This window comes from Plectropomus leopardus, chromosome 5 (assembly GCF_008729295.1).
Source record: "Plectropomus leopardus isolate mb chromosome 5, YSFRI_Pleo_2.0, whole genome shotgun sequence".
Classification (NCBI taxonomy): Eukaryota; Metazoa; Chordata; class Actinopteri; order Perciformes; family Serranidae; genus Plectropomus; species Plectropomus leopardus.
In genome coordinates, this window is record NC_056467.1 from 27,392,242 (window position 1) to 27,417,438 (window position 25,197).

At 37.3% G+C, this 25,197-nt stretch overlaps 5 protein-coding genes across 5 annotated transcripts; 4 read left to right on the forward strand and 1 right to left on the reverse strand.

The window, feature by feature from the left end:
- Positions 1 to 1,234: 1,234 nt before the first annotated feature.
- On the forward strand, positions 1,235 to 6,401 carry LOC121943242 (TPA-induced transmembrane protein). The gene is made up of 7 exons (XM_042486722.1): positions 1,235 to 1,634; positions 2,069 to 2,146; positions 2,421 to 2,507; positions 2,839 to 2,971; positions 4,034 to 4,194; positions 5,480 to 5,550; positions 5,695 to 6,401. Exons 1-7 carry the CDS (start codon positions 1,566 to 1,568, stop codon positions 5,888 to 5,890), a joined length of 795 nt encoding a protein of 264 aa, XP_042342656.1. The 5' UTR covers positions 1,235 to 1,565; the 3' UTR covers positions 5,891 to 6,401.
- Positions 6,402 to 10,729: 4,328 nt separating this feature from the next.
- Positions 10,730 to 12,629, forward strand: guca1c (guanylate cyclase activator 1C). Its single transcript, XM_042487346.1, has 4 exons — positions 10,730 to 10,939; positions 11,472 to 11,621; positions 12,223 to 12,310; positions 12,493 to 12,629. Exons 1-4 carry the CDS (start codon positions 10,745 to 10,747, stop codon positions 12,627 to 12,629), a joined length of 570 nt encoding a protein of 189 aa, XP_042343280.1. The 5' UTR covers positions 10,730 to 10,744.
- Positions 12,630 to 14,766: 2,137 nt separating this feature from the next.
- On the forward strand, positions 14,767 to 15,703 carry LOC121943377 (thyroid hormone responsive). The gene has a single exon (XM_042486901.1). The coding sequence runs from the start codon at positions 14,828 to 14,830 to the stop codon at positions 15,245 to 15,247; it is 420 nt and encodes a 139-aa protein (XP_042342835.1). The 5' UTR covers positions 14,767 to 14,827; the 3' UTR covers positions 15,248 to 15,703.
- Positions 15,704 to 15,710: 7 nt separating this feature from the next.
- On the reverse strand, positions 15,711 to 17,499 carry ndufc2 (NADH:ubiquinone oxidoreductase subunit C2). Its single transcript, XM_042486902.1, has 3 exons — positions 17,253 to 17,499; positions 16,303 to 16,446; positions 15,711 to 15,798 (listed from the first exon to the last, which is right to left on the reverse strand). The coding sequence occupies exons 1-3, from the start codon at positions 17,389 to 17,391 to the stop codon at positions 15,749 to 15,751; spliced, it is 333 nt and encodes a 110-aa protein (XP_042342836.1). The 5' UTR covers positions 17,392 to 17,499; the 3' UTR covers positions 15,711 to 15,748.
- A 1,609-nt stretch (positions 17,500 to 19,108) lies between these two features.
- rab30 (RAB30, member RAS oncogene family) lies at positions 19,109 to 24,058 on the forward strand. Its single transcript, XM_042487208.1, has 5 exons — positions 19,109 to 19,228; positions 20,537 to 20,635; positions 20,726 to 20,809; positions 20,901 to 21,084; positions 22,303 to 24,058. Exons 2-5 carry the CDS (start codon positions 20,543 to 20,545, stop codon positions 22,551 to 22,553), a joined length of 612 nt encoding a protein of 203 aa, XP_042343142.1. The 5' UTR covers positions 19,109 to 19,228; positions 20,537 to 20,542; the 3' UTR covers positions 22,554 to 24,058.
- Positions 24,059 to 25,197: the final 1,139 nt, after the last annotated feature.

Genomic DNA, 25,197 nt, shown 5'->3' on the forward strand with positions numbered 1-25,197 from the left:
CATTGCATGTGTTTGGTCAAATTTTCAGTTTGAAAGAATCATGAGTCAAATTATCAATGCTGAAGAACATGTTAATTCTTAATTGGTCTCTATGTAAATACTTTATGCTTTGTGTCAGTTGTTATTTAAAAACAATGTTGATTAACATGCTGAACAATTTCAGTAAGATGAGGCAGAAAAATTTAGATCTTCTAGAGGCTGCCAATTTTGATAAGGGATGCCCTTGCTAAAGTGCAGATTTGAGAGCCTCTGCCATCCCACTGAACAGCCACACAGGTGATTATAATTACGCCCCATGATCACACATCTTCTCAGGTCTGTGTGTGAAACTGGAAGTTTGAAACTGCGCTTGATCAACAACTTTGCTGAACCTCTTAAGGTAGGACAAATAACATCTTTATTCTAATTATGAGTACATGAAGTCACATAATTTTTAACCTGAGCAGAGGTCGAATCAGATAAACCACCAGTGTGCATGCAGGGCCTCATTAAATGATTTTAAAGGAGTCTTTATAAAAGTGTAAGTACTTTGTTTCTCTTGTTTAAGGACAAGGGCATTTTTAGTATGATATGAAAACCTAGTTAAAAAAGACCATTGCTGACCTTTGTTGACCTCTGCTGGTGACCATTTAGACTTGCAGCACTAACACACACACACACACACACCCAACAAAAAAAAAAAACGATATTTATTCCAAAAATAAACCTAATTTGAGAGTGTATGTTTTTTAATTATTCTTTTAAACAGTTTCATAGTGTTGCAGCAGGTGATATTTAATGTAGTTGGTTTTTATTTATTTTATTTTATTTTTTGGATCCCCATTAGCCACTAGCAAGATAAAGATAAACTTGATGTAAACAAGAGTTGAAAAGGGGATTTCACTTTAGCAGAGGCAGCCTGACGAAAGAATTTTTACAATTTGACAAATAGCCAAGAGGCTTATGGAATAATAAGCTATTAGTCAAATGTGAACCATCACATCTATTATTTTGCTAAGCAAATATTCAACATTCATGATATCCTCGAGGCCTTTACCTGGGAGAAACGATCACGTGACGTGCATACTTCAAATACCTTTAGACAGCCTACCCACAGTAGTTTTAAGAGTAAGTGTTGACACGCAGTTTCCCTTATATTTAATTTCATAACTGGTTGTGAATCGCCGCCCAGTCGCTTCACAGAAAAGTGTTGTGTCACGTCCAGGCGTCATATCTGATTAAGTTTCCTCCCCGATTTCTTTCTTGACAACGCCTTCAGGCGTCAGCTGCACCGAAACTTGACGGAGCTCACCTGCCTGGCTGGCCGGGTGGGAAAGGACGCGCAGTGAAGAAGAAACTCGCCTGGAAAAATAACTTTCCCACGCGCTGTCAGCTCTGGCAATATGAACTCGCTACCTCTTGTTTTTGAGGAATTGTTGCACTTTTGATCCGCGACTGGGACGTTTATGGCTCTGCGGACCGTGCGGTTTCAGTAAGAAAAAAAGTAAGAACTAACAGGCACTTCCGGGTTCAGGAAGGCTTAAGAGCACAGCTCCCATTAAACTGGGAGTGGGAAGCAAACCAGCATGGACATTGAGCTGCAACCCATCAAGACGAATGGGAACGACGGAGCAGCACATTTGTCAAACGAACGTGTGAGTTAATGGCAATTGTAATTTTATTTATATATTTATATTTCATCGCAGGTAAACTAAAATTAAATTAATTGTGGGGTAAGCAACCGAGAGTTTATGTTTAAGTGGCATGTCCAAGTCCAATAAGAGTAATTGTAAGCCTAATAATGATCATAATGATAATAGTTATAGAGGTAGAAGAAACTTTAACAATAATTATATGAACATAAGTGTCTTATAATATCTTAAAAATAAAATAAAAAGTGAGAAGCATAGCATATCTACATCTATATAGCCTAAAGTATCCTATATACTACATTTACTTTTGTCCTAGGTATCTAACTCATCTTTTGAGGCTGCTCTATATAACATGTCATCATCATTTTGAATAAAAAAAATCGCATTTCTGTTCTTAGCAATCCATACTAATATTACCAATATTTGCCCGCTCCCAGGTGCCAGCAAGTAATGGAGATGGTGCAGCCTACAGGATCTCTGATGCAACAGAGACATGTGGGTTGCTTTCTGTACAGGTGAGGCTCCTTTGTCATTTTGTATGTTTTTCTTTTTTTTCAGGTTGTAGTCTGTTCAAGATATTAGAATAACACATGTTCTGATTAGCAAGAATTTTACATGTATGTGTAAAGAACAAAAAATGAGCTCTTGGTTCTGTGTCAACAATTTGTGTTAGTCACTTCCTCTCAGCATTCCTGAAAGTGAATAAATAAACACAAAGGCCCCAAAGGACTTATTGCATTTATAGTAAATGGCTGAGATTGAAATATGTCTGTTGTGTCTGTTTGTCAGACTGCAGGATGTAACGGGGAGACGGCACCCTCTGCCCCTTTAGCAGAAGTTCAAGGGAATCTGGGAAATACTTACAATCCTCAGGAGGTATGGTGACTTTAAGTGGGAAAAAAAAGTTAGAAATGTGTTTTCTGGGGTATTTCCTTCAACACTTGGAATAAAGGAAGTGTAACTTTTGTGTTATTGTGTGATAACTAACTGAGTTATTTTCCCATCCATGCCCCAGACACTAAAATAACAGTGGGGCTATAAATAATTTATTTCAACTTTGGATTTTTTAAATGCTCTTAGTGTTATTTTTTAATGGTGTCATATTAGGATGATGTGATGGTCCACCTTAACATCTATCTCAGTATCAAACTTGAACTCCCGTAACCTGTGGCTCTGTGTTGACAAAGCAATTCCATTATGCTTTTAGGATAGCACTGTGTGCAGGGTGAAGAAAGAGCTGAATGAGATTGTCTTCTTGAAAGTCAGACTATGGATGATCATCATCTTCATCTTCCTTCTCATCTTTGCTGTGATTATGATATCACTGGCTGTGTGCTCAGGTAAGCTCTCATGATTCGTGTTTTGTACATTTGGGAGTGTTAGGTGGTGCTACATTTATTATAGAATACATGCACATAATGTAAGAATCCTGGCAAAAACATACGTTTCTTTAACCTGTAACAAGATAATTGATCTTACTTTAGAGCACAAATGTTACAAGGTCACAGACAATTTACGGTCAAAGTGTAATGCTGCGTTCACATTTTCCTCGGAAACATCGTATTTACAAGTTACAAGCACGAGTGGCCCTCCAAAGTCGTAATTATGGGAAACTGGGAAATTTTGGTGATACGTGTTGTTGAGTTTGCATGACGTTTCAGGGCAGCAAAAATGGCGGAAAGCCTGGAAACAGTGTCAACAGTTAACAATAAGAAATTCTATATTTTGTTATTTTGTTCCTAGTAGCTATCATTTACTTTTAATAGTTGCACATTTTAGGATATGTATCTATTAGCAAGCAAGCAAACTTTTAATTATGAAGCATGCCACATGAGTATACTAACACTGATAGCATTTTTTTTTAAAACAAGTTGCGGACTTGACGACATAAATGCACAAACATGGAGAGCAAAATTCAATGTTTTTTTTAATTAATTCATGTATTAAATATCAATTCTTGATCACATGTAAAGAGTAATATGGTATTAACATGAACTGTTGTCCATGTTAAGCAACGTTGATTATATGTAAAATGTATAAAAAATATCATATAAAAATATATAAAAAATAAAATAATATATAAAAATATGAATAAACTGGAAATAGCTATCAACCTTCGTTAAAACGCTCATAACATTAAAATGCAACCCATCTTCTTTGTAGCTTGTTCCCACTTTATGACTTTAAAGCACATGAACACAACAAAGTCGGAAGAACCAACTCAGAAACTACGACCTTCCAACATGACATGAATGCAGCATAAGTTCTTGTGCAAGAACAAAACACCAACACTTTGTGCAATGAGCCTGTAGACTATTTCAGAAGCTTATGATAATGATACCATTTCAGTACAGCAGTTATGTTTTCAGCTTTGAGGCTTGACCCATTTTCTCTCTGAGCAGCAATCCATGAGGATGTGGATGAGAACTTTGACCGTTCGTTGTTTAAAGTTCCTCAGTACCTCAATGGCAGCTTCCAGCTGCCCCATCTGGTCTTCACAGAGGAGCTTTCTACCTTCTCCTCCAATGAAAGTCAAACACTTGCTGCTGAACTTCAAGAAAAGGTTTGTAACAGTTCTGACTTGTATTTCAAATAATGTTCTCAACATCCAGTGTGTAAGATTCAGGGGGATTTATTGGCAGAATTTGAATGTGATATAATAAATACCTTATTTTTAGTTTATAATCACCTGAAAATAAGAATTCTTGGGGTTTTTTCTTTGTGTTCTACTTGTGTTCATCATCTAGTCTAAATGAAGAGACCTCTGCAGATAATTCAGCTCTTTGTAAAAACCTCCTGAACAATGAAGGAATCTTAACTGAGAGCTCATGCTTGGCACATGGAAGAAGTTGCAATCTGCAATCCTTATTGCTAGAGCCCACTAAATCCTACACAGTTTTCCTTTAAAAGTCCAGTGTGTAGGATTAAGTGGCATCTAGCTGTGAGGTTGCAGAAATGAAACTTCTCTTGTGTACGAAGCGTGTAGGAAAACTATGGTGTCCAATGTGAAAATGCCAATGGCACTATCCAGAGCCAGTGGTTGATTTGACCATTCTGGGCTGCTGTAGATCAACATTGTGGACTCCCTGGGAAAAAAACCTGCTCCCTATGTATGTATAAATGACTCATTCCAAGGCAACAAAAACACAACCATTCTTATTGTCAGGGGGTTATAAACTGATGAAAATATAATAATGAGTATTTTATTAAATTTTTACCAATAGATGCCCCTAAATCCTACACACTGCACCTTTCATTGTTTGTATTTGTAACTCAGTATACAGTATAGGAACAAATATTGAAACTATTGAAATCTTTCTTCTGCTATTGGATCAGTTGTCTCCCAGCAACTGTATCTATATTAACATTTTGAATAAAGAACAAATATGATGCTTTTAGTAAAATGAGTTAATTTTTAACAGCTGAGGAAAAGATGCAGCAGCATTGTGTACAGTAAGGCAATTACTTTTTTGAATTGTCAGAGTAGAGATGGATAGTTATATTACCAAGGCAAGGAAAAGTCAATTTATGGACAGTGTATAGCACATTTCATTACAATTAACACCAATGCTCTTTTGTTAAAAACATATACAGACAAATATGATGACTAAAATATAAGATAATACAACAAAGTATTTGAAAAGTGAAAGACAACTTCTAAACTGAGATAGCAATATCGAAAGCTTCACAAAACAAAAACCACGGATGCTGTTGCTGAAAGCCCTTTTTAATTCTTAAGCCTCTAGCTGCACAATAGAGTTAACAGTAAAGTGAAAGTAGGTTAGTATCAGCCAAAAACATCTTACTCTCATTGTTTGCCTCTGCATGTGTAAACCTGCCCCACCCAGCTGGCTGACCTCTATAGATCCTCCCCTGCTCTGGGACGATACTTCTCCAGAGCTGAGATATATGCTTTTAGGTAAACACACATCACACTACATTATTTATGAGTTACATTTTTCCACCTCTGCTTTATGAAAACTGGATTTAGCCTTTTGTCGTTTGTGCATTTCACATTAAGAATGAGTTGAACCTCAGAATTTCTGTTTTACTCTCCGAACAGGAATGGCTCAGTCATCGCTGAGTACCAGCTGACATTTCTCATGCCTCAAGAGCAGGAAGATCAGCTGAGAAACTTCACTCTGAGCAAGGAGATGGTGTACAATGTGCTCAGACAGTTTCTATACGACCAAGAGCCAAATGAGTCAGGGGAAATGTACATTGATCCAGATTCCCTGAACATGTTTTTAAGGCACTAGTGACAAATGTTCACAAACAGAAAGGAGAACTGCTTTCTTTGCCATTTAAGTGAGACACTCAGCTAACACTAAACCCCCTGCTGTGAGTGAGGTGGCTGCTTGTATCATATGATTTGTCAGACTTAAGTGATTCTCCCACGGGTCTGTCGACATTTTGCATATGATGCATCTTTGCCACAGAAGCCTCAACGGCCACAGGCACACAAACCAACTATGGCTGTAAGTCATATGGATGATCTCATTCTGTGCTTTGTAAAATAGGCTTTTAAGACAGTTTATTAAAATCAATCAACGGTGCGGGACCTCTTTGCTAAAAAGGGACATCTGCCTGTGGTCAAAGCGAGTGGTTTAAAAATCAGGGCCTTGCTGAGTATATGAAATACAATTTTTCCATGTTGTATTTGAGACTTTATTGTGTATGACTGTGCCTTGTTTAACTGAAAGTTAAAATGTTGGTATAAATGTCAGTGCTGTAAATACTTACATCAATTCCCTGACAATTACTGTGATTACATTTGTACAAAAGATGTGGCTGAAGAAGTGTTTTTTTTTTGTTTTTTGTTTTTTTTTTTTTTTACAAATGTGTATATTGTCATATCTGTGCCATTATTTTCTTTCACCCGACATAATTTGTGCCATTATTTTCTTTCACCCGACATAATTAGCAAACCAATGCTGTGCATTGCTCTTTATACATTTGCCTAGAGACCTTAAGAGAACTGTATGCAGGAAAATAAGCCTACTGGTGCAATCATTTTGTAAGTGAAGGTGATATATGCCCATATAGGCTAAATCTCCATATTCTACATACACAAAGGATTAACTTGCTGAATTTATAATATTCTATGTGGTTGAACAGTAGAAGTGCATGTCAAACTGATTGTTTTACCTATTGTTTTTTTTTCTTTGTGGCTTCCTGCGACTCTGGAGCTAACAATAGCGAACATCCATTGACAATTCCCCCTTTAGGTTGTTAGAAGCAGGTTGTTGCATACAACAGCACCGCTGGTGTATCACGTTTATCAGCTAGGACTGTGTCAGTGTGTTAGACTGCAGCCTGTTTCCTGGCAGTGATCATGTCAACATGTCTATCCTCTAATAAGATTACAGCTGTGATTAATGTTTGTGCCAAATGATCTGGTCACAAATTTTCATTCTTCACCACCACCAGATGGTTATTAATTAGTCCCTCTTTTAGCTGGTTGCACTCATTACAAGTCTTCATGGAAAGAGCTGAAGCTTGAGCCAACTAAGACACTAATTGCCATGTACATGAGGGTTTTGTGTTGTTGTTTTGAACTGTGGTGGTATGACCTCATCTGATCCAAACCAGATGCTTCTGGTTTAGTTAAAATAGTAATGTAAGATAAAATGTTTAAGGCCTGTTATTTCAAAGAAAGAAAAATGTACAGGCATTTTTCGAACCTGAAAACTTCATGTGAAGCTTATATGTAAGAATTATAAAGGCATTCAGTTACAGGATAACTTCATAGTAAAACAATTTTTACAGGGCACTCGGCAATAAAAAATACCTTGCTATGGTGTAAACGTGTATTGGGTTGGCATAGAATTTATACTTAAACACAGGTTTTAATTAAATTATTCAGATGGAAGCCCTCATCAAATAGAAGGCTTCCCCCCAGGCCACATCTTCCTGTCTGGGAAAATATTTTCACATGCAGCTCTTAAACGTCCTTGCTGCATGGCAGTCACATGCTGGTCAAAAGGTCAAGTTTAAAGTGCACCAGTGAGATCCAAGAGGTTTCGACAGCTAATTACTGCAAAAAAAAACAAACAAACAAACAAAAAACACCAAATCACTTAACCTGCTCTTTGAAAATGTTCACATAAACTAGAACAAACCCGCACATTTCTGTTTAACTGGATGTATTGATTCAGAGTGGACATCTTTAATGACTTAAGCTGCTCTTCACTGTATTTAGGGATTGGGAAGGTGTCTGTATCTGTTCCATTAAAGTAAACACCTCTTTATCTGTCAGCAGCAGTGAGAGATCATTTGCCATGGCACTGGGCAGCAGCATGGATTTTAGCAGCGTTTACCTCACAGGCTAATAGTAGTAGTAGTCACTGATGGTCCATCTCCTCAATCCTATTTTGAGAATTGTTCATCGACTAAGGCCATCGACTATTTACCATAATAAGCTCTCTGATCTCCAATAGCCTGGTTGGCTTAAACACCACTACGCTATTGTACCCACAGTCCTCCGGTCATGCAGGGCCAAGCTTAGGTCAGTCATGTCAGCAGAGGTGGTTAAACATGCATTTATCTATTCTGCTGTGTTTGTACTCAGTGTGTTTATATTTCTCAAACTTCCTAAAATATACTCTTTAATGCTTAAGCAGCATGGGAAACTGATTTCCATGATAAGGCATGAGTTGACTAAATTTATGGTTATATAGTGTAACGGACGGTTCGCCCCAAATCCAAAAACTATTTTCACTCTTATCTGTTGTGCTTTTTATCAGTCTAGATTTCTTTGGTGTGAGTTGCAGAGTGTCGGAGATGGCACTTTGCTACTACACCCATCAATCACTGTGCATAAGGAAGTGTGAATCTATTTCTAGCTCACCTAGCATAACTGAGCAAGTTAACATAACAGCTCAGCCAAGGAGGACACCATCAACGTTTACACCTTACACAATCAAAAGTACAACTCTCTCATTCATGAATAGATGCAAGGTCTCCTCTGCACAGTAACACAGTTGCTAGGTGTAGCTTGGTATAACGAAAATAGTTCATGAAACTGCTCACAACAAGGTTTGTGAATTATTTTGAGGAACCGGGTCATGATTTCTGGAAAGAGACATTGCTGTTGAGTTTTAATTTTTTTTTTGTCCCTTTGAGCACCACAGACTGAGTGCCATATAGTTCCATTATATCTAAAAAAGTCAAATATCTGTACAGCTGGTATCGCCAACACTCTGCAACTCACACTAAACCAACCTAGATTGATAAGAAGCACTACAGGTAAGAGTAAAAATGTGTATTTTTGACTTTGGGGTGAACTGTCTCTTTAAGAAATTTTTCATTAACCTTAATGCTGTTGTTGTTTAAGGGTCAGTGGCAAAAGCAAAGGGTTTTTTTTAAAAGCATAATACCTTTTTCGGTTGTCATTGAGAGAAAAAAACAACCATGAACCATTGTCTCCTGTCGTGTTGATATCACAAGATGTTGAGTTACTTTGACCCTGTTGAGGGAGCTAAGGCTGGAACAGGGTGGAAATTGGTTTAATGATTTGCAAATGGTAGTCAAGGCATGTCCGTTTTATTTATATAAAACTCATTGCATGTGAACTCAGTTTGATTTACATTTAGGAGCATACAGAAACAAATTATATCATAGTACATAAATTACAAGAACAATGCTAACAACCATCCACCATGCACACACAAACACAACAGATCTGATTTTATTGTAGGTACAGTCAGAAGACCTAAGCAGTCTATCTGAAATGTAATCAATGAGCAAGAAGAAAATGCACTGAAAAGGGAAAAATACATTTTTCTATTCCTCTACGTATGCATTTTTTTTTTTAATTCATCACTGTAGATACTAAAATATATCTTAAGTACAATACTGCTGACTTGGCTCTTGCTAACATGGTTACTGATTTGTGAACATACCAGAAAAGTAAAGTGCCACTTGCTTAGATTATGCTTTTATTGGACAATCTTCCTACAATTAAAGCTTGTTTCTTGTAGTTAGTTCTTATGAATCACTCTTGTCCCAAATATATTGTTAAATTATTGTAAACCAGCACAAAATCCCAGTGTGTGCAGTGTTATGCATTCTCTTGCAGCAACCCTCAATTATCTGAGCACCAGTGGCAGCCCTTTCACTCCCAGTATCCAGTTCTCATTGTTAGAAATTAGGCTTTAAATACTGCTTTGAGCCATCAAGATTATGAACATTTTTGCTCCTTTAAATTGTAATGTTCATTGTGTGCTTGAAGGTGGGTTCTTTTTTTTAAATTTTATTAAATAGGGTAACAAAATACCTTAGAAAGGACAGGCCCCAAATAAGCACAAAATTAAACATTTGAAATTGAAAAAAAAAACTGCATGCATGTACATGTTTCTCCTTGTATTGACATACTTGTATGTCCATATTTATCATAGATAATAACTTTTATGTAATATTTGGTAAGAGGCTTAATGTGTGTTTTTTAGCTGAAAGAAATCCCCTGGTTTGCCCATGTCTATAAAGAGGATGAGTGGGTTCCAAGAGGAATTCCCTTGCTTTAAGTCCCGAGGAATCCCAGAGGTGTGTGACAACAGTAAAGAGTAAGGTGTACAGCTCTGTGGGTAAATTTATTATTGCACGCATTAAGATGTGAATGTGACTGTGTGACTATAGAAAATAATGTTATGATAATACCTCACAGGGAATTTTAAAACTATAAACAAAGAAAAGAGAATTAAATATGAAATGAATATGCAAAAAATGATAAAGGAAAAGTACGTTTTTCCCCCACCTCAATGCCAAAGTCTTGTATTAAACCCTACATTTCTCTGAGTCAATAGTTCACCTGGGGGAGCTTTCCTTGTTACACATTAGAGTCCCATCTCCCTGAATCTTGGTAACTAAGCCCACTTCTGTCATGCAATGTACTAGCGTTCTTAGAAGACTTCTGCAGTTATCCCATTAAAGGGTTATCTCTTCTTTTGGCTGTTCCAAGACTTAAAGATTAAGGTGGTCGTTGCAGGAGATTTCAGCCAGCCCTCATCAGTGTTGCCAGTGCTCTACATGTGTGAACACTGTCCGCTCTCGCTCTCAAGCTCACCACTGGCTCTTGGCAGGACTCTAGACCAAATCACACCTCTGGAGGAATAATGGGTGCCCACAGCTCCAACCTGGATGATCTCATGGAAGAGGACATGCACCACTGGTATACCAAATTCATGAGGGAATCTCCATCAGGGCTCATAACACTCTTTGAGCTCAAGACTATGCTTGAAATGAGCGGTATGACAGAAGAGGCCAGCAGCTATGTGGACCAGGTCTTCTTTACCTTTGACATGGATGGGGTAAGACAATACTGTTTTCTTCTTGCAAAGAAGAAAATTGATTGTGTGATTTACTTAGTCAGGAAATAATATTCCAGCTGACAAGACAGTTTCTTGTTGAATTCCTGCACCTTGCTGTATAAATAAAATAAGTTCTCTGGTATTGTAGAATATACCTTTGCAGCAGAAAATTAAAGACTTGTTGCATTATGTCTAACATTTGTGCATGACCAATGAAACATTTTAAAAGGATTTTTCAGAGATTGCAGAGATCCTCTGGATCACTTGATGTTAAACTCTTCTCTACTCTGTGAGTCCTGACCTCTTTCAAAAAGCTAAAGAGCGAATTGTCATAAACTGTAAATTTACCTTTAGAGCAGCAGTATACTATAATCTATAGATTCCCCAGAAATGTATAGCCATTGCATAGACTAATAAAATGTTTAATGGTACAACTGAAAATCTTACAGAACAATGTCTTTTGGTGGTTTTTGTGCAAGCACACAGATCAGTAGTCCTTTCCCTGAATTTTCCCTCCTGTGTCCTCTTGCAGGATGGCTACATAGACTTTGTGGAATACATCGCAGCAATAAGTTTATTACTGAAAGGAGAAATTAACCAGAAGCTGAAGTGGTACTTCAAGCTCTTTGATCAAGATGGAAATGGGAAAATTGACAAGGAGGAACTGGAGACCATATTCAAGGTACAGTATATTTTCTTTGAATGTCCCATAAATAGAGTTTCACAAATTCAAGGAACTGAACAGCTGAGAGTTTCCTGAATGGTAAAGCTTAACAGCTTTACTCTAAAGGAATAGAAATAGGCCATGAACTAGACGTGACATGTAATCCAGGGGGCTTCTTATCCTAGGTCTAAATGTGGTCATGCCTACTGTATGTAACCTCATTCAGTCACGAAAGAAGTTATGTAGTTATAATCCTACAGAATACATGAGACCTTTTCACTTTGTCACCATTATATTAATAACTGTAGGTACTGACAGATTAAATCTGTAAAGTCAAATCATGACCTTTTTACTGGGGAATTAATTTCAGTTTGCCATGTAGTTCAGGCTGCTATATGTCATGGGAGTATAGTTGTTATAGATTCAGTAGTAGTTGTAGTAGTGTGTGTTGTGTACTATTTGTATTTTTAAAATATTATTAATCGTACATATTACTTACTTAAGTCTCCTATTTAGTTTGTCCATTCAGCAGCTGAATGAGGAAAGGCAAATTGTTTGTGATAGGCCTTTGCAAGTGTCAGTTTAACCAACAGTGAACTGTGAGAACTCTTTTTTTCAGGCTATTCAAGATATCACCAGAAGTTACGACATTCCTCCAGAGGATATTGTAACGCTTATATACGAGAAGATTGATGTCAAAGGCGAAGGTGAAGATTATTTTGTTGTCAATCCAGGACCAAAAATTTATTAGCCCTGAAAATAACAGCAGTGTTCTTGGTTAGAAATGATGTCACCATATAGTTCTGGAAAATAATAATATTTCCCATTCTCATACAGCGTATTTGAAATGTGTTGATGCAATTTTTATCTTTTCTATTTGTTGTCTCAGGTGAGCTGACGCTGGAGGAGTTCATCAGTGGAGCCAGGGATCATCCCGACATCATGGATATGCTCACTAAGATGATGGATCTTACCAACGTCCTGGAAATAATTCTCAAAGGTCAACAGAGGAAAGCTGTAAACTGAATTGGTAACAGACAAGCTGGATCATGTGGAGAACTGAGATTGTTTTTGGAGGATTTTCAGAATGCAGCAGTGTTGAAGGAAGAGTGCTTGTGCTTGACTGGAGGAAAGCCAAGTCCTCTCTCAAACTGCACAGATTGAACTGAATAAATTGACTGAGCTGTCCCACGCAGACATGATTTCTCTGTGCATGTCACTTGAGGGAAGCAGAAGATTTGTCCCCTTCCCTCTGCTTGTGCTCTCACATTTTGACTCACTTGACTGGTGGCACTTCAGTTTTGATAGTTTTCAAACATTTTAAGAGGTGTGTTTGGAGACTATCAGTGAAGGGAGGCTCATCTACTTTCATGTTCCCATCAGGGTTCAAGTAGATGGTGAAAAGCAATAAATCGCTTTATTTACCTTATTAAGAGCTTACTGAGCCAGAAATAAGACAACTGCCAAACTCTGTAAATGTCTTACAAAACTTCTTTACAAAAAGCACTTCCTGTAGCATCTATAATATTACAGATGACAGTTAGAGCATTTAGGTACTAACCTATAGACTGTTAATATGTCAACATCTAAAATACTGAGATTGTTAGTCCTTTGTTTTGTGTCACTGCTCATGCAAGATCTGCATGAATGCTACACTGTTGCTTGAATAAAAAACAGATGGTAGATGAATATCCATGTAGTGGGTTAATGTAAAAAAAAAAAAAAGGCATGAAATGTAATGCTACTATATTTTACAATAATGAAGGTTGCAATGTGGCCTTAAAAATCAATACAATCTTTGTTTAAAGTGATTTGTTTCCTTTTGTTCTTTTCTTTTAAAACCCCCCCAAAAAACTTCATATTAGCAGTGCATGGTTTTATTTTCCCCACCAGATTAAAATGCAGGAATAGTAAGTAATCAAACATTTATTACTTTGGTTATGGTCCAAAGCAGACAATACAAAAGGTATGCAATACCATGCACATCCGGACAATGAACATCAGGTGCTGGAGAAGAAATCATACAAAAGACAAAAAACAAAAAACAGAGTATGTACACAGAGTATGTATCAGCCTGCTCTGATGAAGAGCCTTAAGATCATAATGCCACCGTGGTGGTAATTAAATTAAAATATATGTTCATAAGAGCAAAGTCTAGTGCGCAGACTCTGTTTTTCAGTCCAAAGCAGACCATTCTCTAAAGTTACAGGGTTTGTAAATGTGGAGTTTATACCGTTTTATAAAAAATCATTACTTTCTTACCTGTTGAATTCAATTTTAATTCAAAAACTGATTTTAAATGTCAAATGGAAGCCAATGCATGCTGTCCAAAATAGACTTTCAAACATAGTGCACGCCTCTCCATGTTCTTTAATTAAGTCTTATCTAAGGAGCAGCTATGATATTCTAAACAATAATCTTTGTCTTTTAAAGTGACAGCTAACTGGTCTTTTGTGTTCACTTGGCTCCTCTTTTGAAGAACTCTGCCAAGGGACAGAATGTCTGCAGAGCTTTCATGTCCATTTGTGCACAAAATACCAGATCTCTTGTCACACATGAAAAAACGTCATTATCAGTCATCATTTAGTTTTAGCGAGGAACCAGACCGACAAACAAATGTTTGTACCCTGGCCCATCTGGAGCCTTTCTCCATTTTTATGATTACATGTAGATCACAAATAAGCTTAAATTTTTTTTAAAGACTAACCATCTCACTTTTCTTTGCCTTTGCAGTATTGTGTGCAAACAGACAACAGAAGAACTCAGAGTTCAAGCTTCTGAGATAACCTGCAAATGTAAACACAGCTGACCTTGGTTTAACACTAAAGTTCTTTTTGTTTGGTCAAAATTTGACATCTTTCAGCTCTCATTTTTTAACTTACGTTAAGTGATACAAAACCATCTTAGCTCTTTCTAGACATAATGGTCTGCATGGTTAATGATTTGACAGATGTTCATTTTGTTGCACACTGGTCAGACATTATTATGACCTCGGAGAAATTACAGATTGTGTAAATCAAATAAAGATAAGAGTTTGACTCCACATAGCACTCGCTGCGTTCCTGCATGTATCGGATGATACAATTACGTAACTGCCCTGATCTACCCACCTGTGCTCACCCTATAAATTCAGCAGTATTTGCTCTCATGGCTTTGCGCTGCACACTGCTTCCTATTGTCAGCCACCACAGCACAGGAACAGGCAACCACATCCAACTGGAACCATGCAGTCTGCCGAAGCCAAATTCAACAAAAACAGCCTGCTCTTGGCTTTGAAACGATACAGCTCAGCTGTTAGCGACATGGAGCAAACCATTCTCCTGCCGAGCCTGCTGCGAGATGTGCCCTCTGATGAGATGTGGGAATGTGAAGCAGCAGAGGAGTCCTGCAGAGACCTGTACAGCAACTATCTGATGCTCAAAGCCATAAGAAACACAGTGGAGAGCAGCATGGGTCTTCTGGATGCCCACAAGGTCAAGAACAACACAGCGCTCAACAAGACCCTGGAGCCTCTCTTGGACACAAACCCTGAAGCTCTCTTCTGCTTCCATATGAGGGGACTGTTTTCTGTGATGAGTGACCTCACCAAGAAGACTCAGAGCCTCACTGAGAAATATATGGACATTATCGGAGTGGCAAATTAAAAGCATATTAGGTATATGGACATAAAGCAAAATATCTGGTGTTTGAAAAAGAGCTGTGTATGTAGGAAAGTCACCTGAACATCCTAAATGGCTCCACTCTTTACATTCATTGACTTCTAACTTTTTGGATTTGGAATAAACATGAATTGTCAGTACTGATCAATGACAATGTCTTAATTTGCTTACTGTAATAGTCCTTTGGGAACTATGGTTTAAGGATATGGCAAAGGTTAATTGATTAAACAGTCATGAAACAACAGAGCAGCAGCAATCTCGGCTTGATTTATGCCCAAACACACAGACTCATCATGCTTCTTGTTTTGACCAAAAAGTAAAATTTCAGTCAGAAAAAGTTTGACTTTGGGTAATTTTTTATTTACATGACTATATTTGACACAATAAATGACAAAGATTTCACAAAAGACCACTCAAGACAGATGGTACTCTGTAGGTATTTTCTCTCTCTCTCTCTCTCTCTTCTGCCTCACCAGCTGCCAGCATTTAGCGCACAGGATGGAATGGCTCGACAATCTCTGCAAAGGTCTTTTTTTCTGGTGAGATAAAAGAAACAAACAGCTTGATTAGACACATAAATGGGCCAACATGTTTTAAATATTTGTAGGATAACTTGCGCACTGCACTTCGAATGCTATAAGTATGCCTCAAACTTCACAGCAGGGGGCTTCATACCCTCATCCTCGCCATGTTTTAAGATTCTGGTCTGTTATCACTATGGGTTAATATGATATAACAGAGAAAAACAGACCATACTGCCACAAAGTAATAAAAACATGGTGAATAAGAAAATATATGCAAATATAGTCATACTGCACTGCAGGTCCTTCTTTGAACAATTGTTCTCCTGTGTTTCAGGAAAATCCACATGACAACTACCATGCCACAAATTTTCATCAAAAACCAATCAATAATGTCCAACAGAAAGTGAGACTATCAGTGTCACTCCCCAGTCATAAATAATAAGGAAATGTGCACCAAGCAGTGTAAAGACAGCTGTGTAGGTTCTGGGTTCTCGTGTCCTCTGTTGTTTTACTTACCCTTTGGTGCAAACTCCTCTGGGTGCAGTTTGATATACTCGTTCATATCCCGATCAAGTCTGGCGTAAGTGTAGTTTTCATATTTTGTAAGGTGGTAACCAATGAACCAACCAATTGTTGCCAATAGGACTTGTCGGTGAACACCTAAGAAAAATAAAATAGGACAGATGGTAATTGTGTCCTTAGCACACAGCATGCCAACACTACATGAGCTTGGCAATGACAGCACAAATAAAAGCCTTTATGTGGAATCACTGATTTACACCTTATAGTCTATTTTTCAAAATAAGGAGAAATAAGTGTGAAAAATATAATTTGCTTATTAACTTATTTATTTTCACTTCAGTCCTTATTAACACATTTCCAAAAGACAAGCACTTAGTACATGACTTTAAGACATTAATTAAAAGAAAAACAAAAACTATGGTATGAAAACATGTAGGCTAATAACTGTATACCACCATATTTTATTTTTTATTTTAATTTACAGTGAATTTCATCATTTTAATCCCTTTTAAAATCAACTAGATCACATATATATATGCTATTGTCATTAGTATTACCAGGTACTAAAATTAAGTCAAATCAAGAAGTGGAATAAAAAAAAAACCCAAAACAAAACAAAACAAACAAAGCACAAGTACACGAAATCAGACGTCTGTCTAACGTTATAGTATATGAATCAATCAATAATTTAAATCAGTTTGCTATTATTTACCGGCTAATAGATTTCATTTGAGGCCGGATGTGGTGGGTAAGCACACACTTAAAACTATCACAATAAAGGTGTCATAACAAGGTACTGCTATGCCATAATAAACATGTTGCCTCTTTGCTAAGTGCACCATCTTCATTTTTATGCTTTGTGATTAAATGTTGCACACACTTGAGAGGAGAGTGAACGTCCACGGACAAATAAAGTCTGACAGACAGCTAACAAACATGCTAACCTGATTTTAGCGGCGGCCTGTGGTTCATGGCATTATGAAGCATCGCGGAACACCAGCCTACACCGGACAGCCAGAAAGAGTTCCTGTTGACGACTCCCGGAGGAGGGAGAGACTTTGCCTCGTCTGGTAAGAGCCCCATGGTGAGGATTTTCCCCTTTTATTCAGATATTTATGTGACCTCTCAGCTGCCTGCGTTTACTCCTCGGCTATCACCTCCCTTAGGAAGTCAAGGACATGGTGAGCAACAGAATGAAATGTCCGGGCACATCAAGTGAGAAGCGCTTCAGTTCCGCCTATCCGGTTTCCTAGCAACGCACGCCGCGCCAGATGTAAAAGCATTACACTTATAAATCGATTACATTTCCTCGTAAAATAAAAAGCATGTCCACAGATATTGAACGTTCCATTAAACGAGGCTGAAAGTAACTTTTTTAACTTTTCATGAACAGTTTTGAAAACAGTGCATTTAGTGGTCAAATTTGTACATAAAGTGGCGAGTAGTGGCCAAAATTCCAAAATGAAATTCATGAGGAATGCAGGTACAAACCAAAAAGATACAAAAAAATAAAATAAAATAAAATAAAACAAATATAAAAATAGATAAAATAGACACAAGTATGAACAAACACAAGGGTTTACTTAATTAATTAGAAAGTTGTATGGTTTGCATAAATTAATAGTTTTGGTTAGTTTTTATTATATGTTTTTTTGTTTTAAGATATGTGTCAAGATCTCATTTTTTGAAAGTGGTATATGAGGGCAATTTAAAAAAAATATAAACGTAACATTTAGCTAAAATAATGAGCAAATCATATATATAATAGACTACATTAAGATGCATTTACAGTAAATCACAAGAAAATGTGCATGTAGCCTATAAATTGATAACGGTAGTCTTCTGGAATTATTTGGATAGCTAACATTAATTATATGTAACTTAGTGTTTTGTGCTTTGTGTCCTTTCGACATTTATAATAATAACGTTACAGAAGCTGCAAAGCTTTGGTAAGATTTTCCCCTTTCATTTAATCACTTTCTCATGCACCATCATGTCCGTAGTTTTTGCTCTGTATTTAATGTGGTCAGGCAATTAGTAAGGGACTGTTAGTTGTGAGGGGGAGGGGTGGTGCAAAAAGGTGGAAGCATGTCAAAAAGAAAAGCATGTCAGAAATTATTGTAGGGTTTTCACATTTATGGTGGTCTTGGACACTTCATGTAGCCTATGACAAATGCTTCCATTAGAAAAAAAAACAAAACAAACAAAAATAAATCTAAGCTTAAAATAGCAATATTTCATCAAAATCACTTTATTCTAGCCTACATCTCATTTACAACTTGGCCAAAAACAATCTGATTGCATTAACTAACCAGCATGCACGACGTATAAAAAAATAGCAAGGCTTTTTTTAACTCCAGGATTCCATCTTGAACTTTCAACTTAAAACATCAAAGGGTATGTTTTTAAAATCTAATAATTAATTAATGTTGGAGGGAGGGTCGTGAATTTTCTGCCAGTCACTCACTACTGTAGCTTTCGGGAGGGTAAAAAAAGCAAAAACAAAAACAAGCAAACAAAAAAATTAATTAAGTCACAACCCAGCAACTCTGTCCTCTGATAAATAAAGAACAATCCCTAAATGAGCACCCTTCAACGTCACGCTTGGCTGCACAGCCAATAAAACATGATATTTAAAAGACTGTATTCTTTATTAAATGCAGTAGAATAAAAGCATAACGTGCAATACTTGAGTAGATGTACTGAGTTACTTTGCATGTGCGCTGATGACATCATTGAGTGCAGTCTTCCTCCTCCTCTTCCTCCTCCTTCTCCTCCTCTATCAGATAGGCTGCTACTGAGCTGCTGAGGATACACAGCCAGAGGAATTATGCCCTGCCCAGCAGTGGCTTTGCCTATTTGATGAGGTGACCTATGCATACCAAGTAGTTATAAATCCGGGGAAATCCCCGTGTTTTTGGTAAGTGCAAAGTATTTCTAGACTCGCTTCACAGGTCTGACTGAGATGTTCAATCCTGCATCTGCAGATAGTGACAAAATGGCTAGAGTCTCACGGTAGCCGCTAGTTGCTACTGCTGCTAGCTTCGCCCTAATGGCTATCAAGACTGAAAATGTAGCGTTATTTGGAAGAAATGTAACATTAACTTAGATTAAGTCTGTTCAGGATGTTACGGTGTCACTTTGCATTACAAAACAAGATAAAAAGGCGAAGAAGGAAATGCGACACAGGGAACAATGTATATTCAAGCGATTTCAGTTGAATTAAACCTTAAAATGTGGTTCATTGTGTCCAGGTTCGCATTCAGTGATTCACACAGTCCTGTAAGCAACAGTTTGATCTTTTAAAATATGCTCTCTCTGTTTTTACAACGAGATATTTAGTTTTCATGCAAGTATAGGCCCGACTCTCCGTGTTGTTATCTAAGATCTAAGCAGATGTATAACGGTGCTGCAGGGAATACTAAAATGATATGTTGCTACCGCTGTTAGGATGCATTTTGCACTAAATGTCGCCGTGTTGCGCGAGGACACAGACTGAAGGATCAGAAATCCAGTAGCTACACCTCTGCGTTTATTTTTGCAGAGTATTTCTCCAACAGTGTTTTGAGCCTCCGTGGCTCCATTATCCCCCCGAAGTGATGCATGGACTCCTAAAAATGCGCTTTGTAATAATACTCGGAATTTCACGTTGTTCACATATCATATGCTGTCAAATGGGGGAAACGATGGGGAAGTGAAATAGAAAGAATAGAATAAATCGAAACATTTCCTCTGCGTCCCTATATATATTGTTGTTCTCAAAGTGTAAAGTGTCTGAAGTGTTTTAGTCCGTAATGATGGGGAATCAAGGACAAATACAATTTGATAAATGTATATTTTATCATTTCTCAAAGTAATTCAAGTACCAGCGATAGGGAGATTTAATTACAGCATAAGTAAACACTTTATGACATTGGGACTTGAGAAGACTTTTGCATTGACTTTTGCAGTGCCCTCAGTGTATTTGTGCAATCCTATTCCAGGGAATTTTTAACTCATAGTTCCTCTGGTTTGTCTTAATGAAGATTATTCAGGTCAAATGGCAGCTGTGGCATGCTGGCCTTTACACAACAGTTAGGTAGTTTTCTCAGCATCTTCACAAGCTGGCTTCTCCGATTTGTGCCTGTAGCATGTGCTACAGACACGTGTTTACTTTAGCCAAATGCAGTCATTTAATGTTAATGCATTTACTAATCACCATTTTCTTGTGTTCCCTTGCTTTTCACAGTTTAGCATGAGCATGGAAGATTATGACTACCTGTTCAAAATAGTTCTGATAGGAAATGCTGGAGTTGGGAAGACATGTCTTGTCCGGCGCTTTACTCAGGTTTGTATAAGTTTGAGCTCATGAGTTTGGAGTCACTGAATTACTAAGTGTTGAAGTATCAGACTATATATTTCATATATATATTTTTAGGGCCTTTTCCCACCTGGACAAGGGGCAACTATTGGAGTGGATTTCATGATTAAAACAGTGGAAATCAAAGGGGAGAAGGTTAAGGTAAATGTATTTATGTTTTGGATCCGGTGCCTTTTTTGTGTTTAAATAGTTTGGATAGAAAGTTGCTCATATTAGATGTGATGTTTTCCAGCTGCAGATATGGGACACAGCTGGACAGGAGAGATTTCGCTCCATTACTCAGAGTTATTACCGTAGTGCCAACGCCCTCATTCTTACGTACGACATTACCTGTGAGGACTCCTTCAGGTGCCTTCCAGAGTGGCTGAGGGAGATTGAGCAGTATGCCAACAACCAGGTGGTGACTATATTAGTCGGTAAGAAGCTTTACTTTGTACATTAATAACAGATGGACCTCTTTTATCATTATGCTCATAGTTAATTATGGGAACGCAGTGAATAATGGTGTGCACCAAAACTGGCCTGATATTCAGAGCCCACATAAATGTGAGCATGAATTGCTGAGCTAGTGTCAGAGGCAGTTTCTGAATAGATTTGCAAACGTCAAAGCCAGTTTTGTTAACTGAAGAAATAATTTTTTTCTGAAATAAAAAGCTTACACACTGTCTTTTCTTACATCCATCCAACGTATACACGCACACACATACACTGCACTTCCATCTGTCTCATCCACACCACTGTTAAGAAAGACAATCTGTGTTGTGATGCAAAAAGTCAGATTCATAAGACGGATTTCCAATACAGATCTGCGCAGAACTACAGCGATATTTTCAAAATGTCAAAACACAATTGCGAGATGAGTGCGCTTCCACTGAGTGATGTTATGTGACTTCTCTGGCAATAACATTCCAACAAGCATGGTAATGGATGTTCAAAACTTTAGCAGCATTATTTCCATTGCAGCCACCAGACTAGTTGTCATTGTTTCCAATCGAAGGCAACGTAGGCGTGTTATGGAGCGATAATGAAAAGGAGAGCCCATTAAACATGGTAGCAGCCACATATGAGGGACTTCGGGGAAGTGATAGCCCACGATTTCACAGAAGAACTGTAGATTCAAAACTTCTGAATGATTCGCTCAACTTCTGAAGAGTTATGCGATGTAATAACACCTCTTGTAGCGCCTGCTGTATCATGCCCGAGGGAGCCAGTTCCTACCAACAAGCACATAGCCATAGGTGTTTATAAACTGGCTACCTGTGCAGAGGACAGGGTAATGGCTGAGATGTTTGGTGTTAGCAAAATCACTGTCCACAGGTGTGTGTACGATGTATGCCAGGCTATATACACAAAACTGATGAGGCATTACATTGCTTTGTTGTTCATCATGTGACCTTTAAAAGCGAAAAAAATAGCTTTGCTTGCAGTTTTGCGAAATATGGCTTCTTTGAATTACCTGAAATACCACTCCATACGAGCGTAAAAACTTTTTTGTGATAGATAATTAAGAGTTATTTCAAAATGTGCGTGTTTCCATTTTTACTCGCAATTTCAATTTGTCCAATTCGAGGGTTAATGGAAACCCGTCTTTACATGCTGCGTACATCAACAGATTACTGTTTTATGTCTTCCAGGTAATAAAATAGATCTGGCAGAGAAGAGAGAGGTTCTCAGACAGAGGGCTGAAGACTTCGCTGAGGCTCAGAGCATGCTCTATTTGGAGACCTCAGCCAAAGAGTCCGACAATGTTGAAAAACTTTTCCTCGACCTGGCCTGCGAACTCATTCGAGAGGCCAAGCAGAACAAGCTTGACAACAATGACACTGCCCCAGTGCCCGGTGAGGGTAAAACCATCAGTTACTTGACCTGCTGCAACCTCAATTAGAGAGAGCTCAGCCTTCTGGCCATGGTAACTCAGTAGCCATTGACTGTAGAGGGCAGATGGCCGAGCTCCGATGCCTCCATCCCTCTAAGATGGCATAAAGCCACTTCTTAGTCCCGTCATTTCTAGTCCCATGCCTTTTTAAAGCTGTACAAAGGAGTTAGTCAACTTAAGTTTGGCATTCCAGGAACAAGCATTTTAGATGCTGCCAGTATGGAGAACATTGTCTTCAGTGCAACAGGATGTAAAATGTTGCCTGATGCATCCAGGAATTGGTGTAAGTTTCCATTTTGACCTCTTTATGGTGAAATGGCAGACTCTTCCTGTTTGGGCGTTCGGATCCATTTTCATTAAACATCAATGTTCACCAGCAGTATTACATGAGTAAAAAGTTTTACCAGGTATTTTGTTACAGATTCCATAAAGTTGACAACAGGTGTCACGGTCATTGGAAGTTATCAGTAAATGGTAACAATATGTTTACATACAGTTTTTCGAGATTACCAAGTCTGATCAAGTTGGCAAAAAAAAAAAAAAAAAAAAAGAATTGCAAACTTACTCTAATCTGTTGCACAATCATTTATTCCCCTCTGGTTTCTTGTGCTCTGAGAATTGCATAAAATTTTATTAACTTTCATAATCTCATTTTTGAGTGGATTTTGCACCTGTCATTACAAACTGTGAAATATTTGTTCCCTATAGAAGGTTTTTACTTGCTGCTAAATATGTTTTTGTGTCAGATAACAAACTGAAACACATATAAATACTACAATGAAACAGTATTCTGTGACGCCATTATCATTATTATTATTTTTTTTAGTATACTTGCAGTGCTTGTGTTTAGTCGGTTGATATTGTACGGAGCAGTTGGAAAGACCTCAGTTGTTGTCAGTCATCAATAGGAATTATAAACAGTTTAATCAATTGACTTGATTTTTTTATTTGACTGTCAGCTGTGTCTTTTATCCATAGACGTGAATATTTCTGCCTTTGTTGTTGCTGCCTAGCCATGAAATCGTATCACTTCTTATCTGTTTGAAGTGGTATGTTGATGTAGTTTCATATATGACTTGTTGTACTTCATAAGCTTTTATTGTGACCTTTCCTGATTATCCAGCATGTTTTTGCCATAATTTGTAGTGTCTAACTATCTTTCAGATATTTGCCATAACTGTAATGTAATGAATTGCACAATGCCATATACTGCACACTTATTATTTTTATTGTAACATTTTGTCTTTTGTTGTACAGACTGTAGTACATCCTGGCACTTTGCTTTTTATACTTCTTAATTTCAGTAATCCCTTTGTACAACTGGCAAGCATTTTGTTTTGCCTTTTACCTTAGATTTAACAGCAGTGATTTATTGTTAATCCCAAGCATTTTCTTGTCAACAGAATATGGGAAATACAAAGGAAAACACTACTGGGATATTGTGCTTCTTTTCCTTTATGTGTACAAAATAATCCCTAAAAATACTCTGTATAACATTAAATAATTACACTAAATATTGTGTGTTTGTCATGATGTTATTGTTCAAGGCCAGTTATTGACTATCCACTGCCCTCCCGCGGTGATCACGAGTATCATCTCTGTGGCTGTTTAGTTTTATTTTTAAATGATTTACCGGAAGTGTCTGCGTTGACGCTAACTTGATGAAATAGATTTTTTTTCACAGTTCTTTGCAGTGAACACATTATTTTAAATATACATAAAATAATAACCAACATACAGAATACGAATCATGATAACATACTGATGAAAAATGATAAATATGTTTGATTTGTACAACCTGGCAACTGATGATAAACTGTACATTTTAGAATAGTTTCCAATAGATAGACTCAAATAAGACTTTTGCATAGTAGCCTATGTACTGTATTTATTTTGGATTTACTGTCATAATTTTGTATTTTTATATTTACAATTTCTATATTTGTCTCTTGCCGCTTTGCACTGCAACTTAATTTCCTAGCTCCAAAAGTCCAAAATGCTGTTTTTTGTATATGTCCACCCCTTTGTATAAAATTAATTATAAAAATAAATAAATACAAATAAAGTAAATACGACGACAATTACTACCGCCATCAATAATAGTAATAATAACAATAACAATCTTGTTGCCACTCATTAATTTTAAACACACACAAAAAAAGTATATTCCTGTTAACTGAATTTTTTGCTCAGTTGTCCTTTAATGTCGATCATCATCATCACCCCAAATATTTTGGTATAACCATAGACTGTATAGGCCTATATACAGTCTATGGGTTTAACACAGATCACATATTGTTTCTTGGTCTAAATCACAGAAAGTGCAAGAATATTATCAATTGTAGATCTCTCCATGTCTGTGTTGCTGGATATTTTCGATGTAAAGGAAAACTCTGCATTGCACCTGCTTGGCACCAATTTCCCTCGGAATAAATAAAGCTTTATTTTGTATCTTAATTTACCCACTTGATTTAATACTTCCGTTATAGACTTTCAAAGTAATAGCCCCAAATTAGGAAAGATGTATGGATGTAGACTATGGCAAAACAAAAGACATTTTACGCTCCACACAGCACAAAACAACAATGCGTCGTTAGCGTGTTAAAGCGAGGCATCGATACATGTTCCCGGTTTACTTTTGCAACAATAGCTA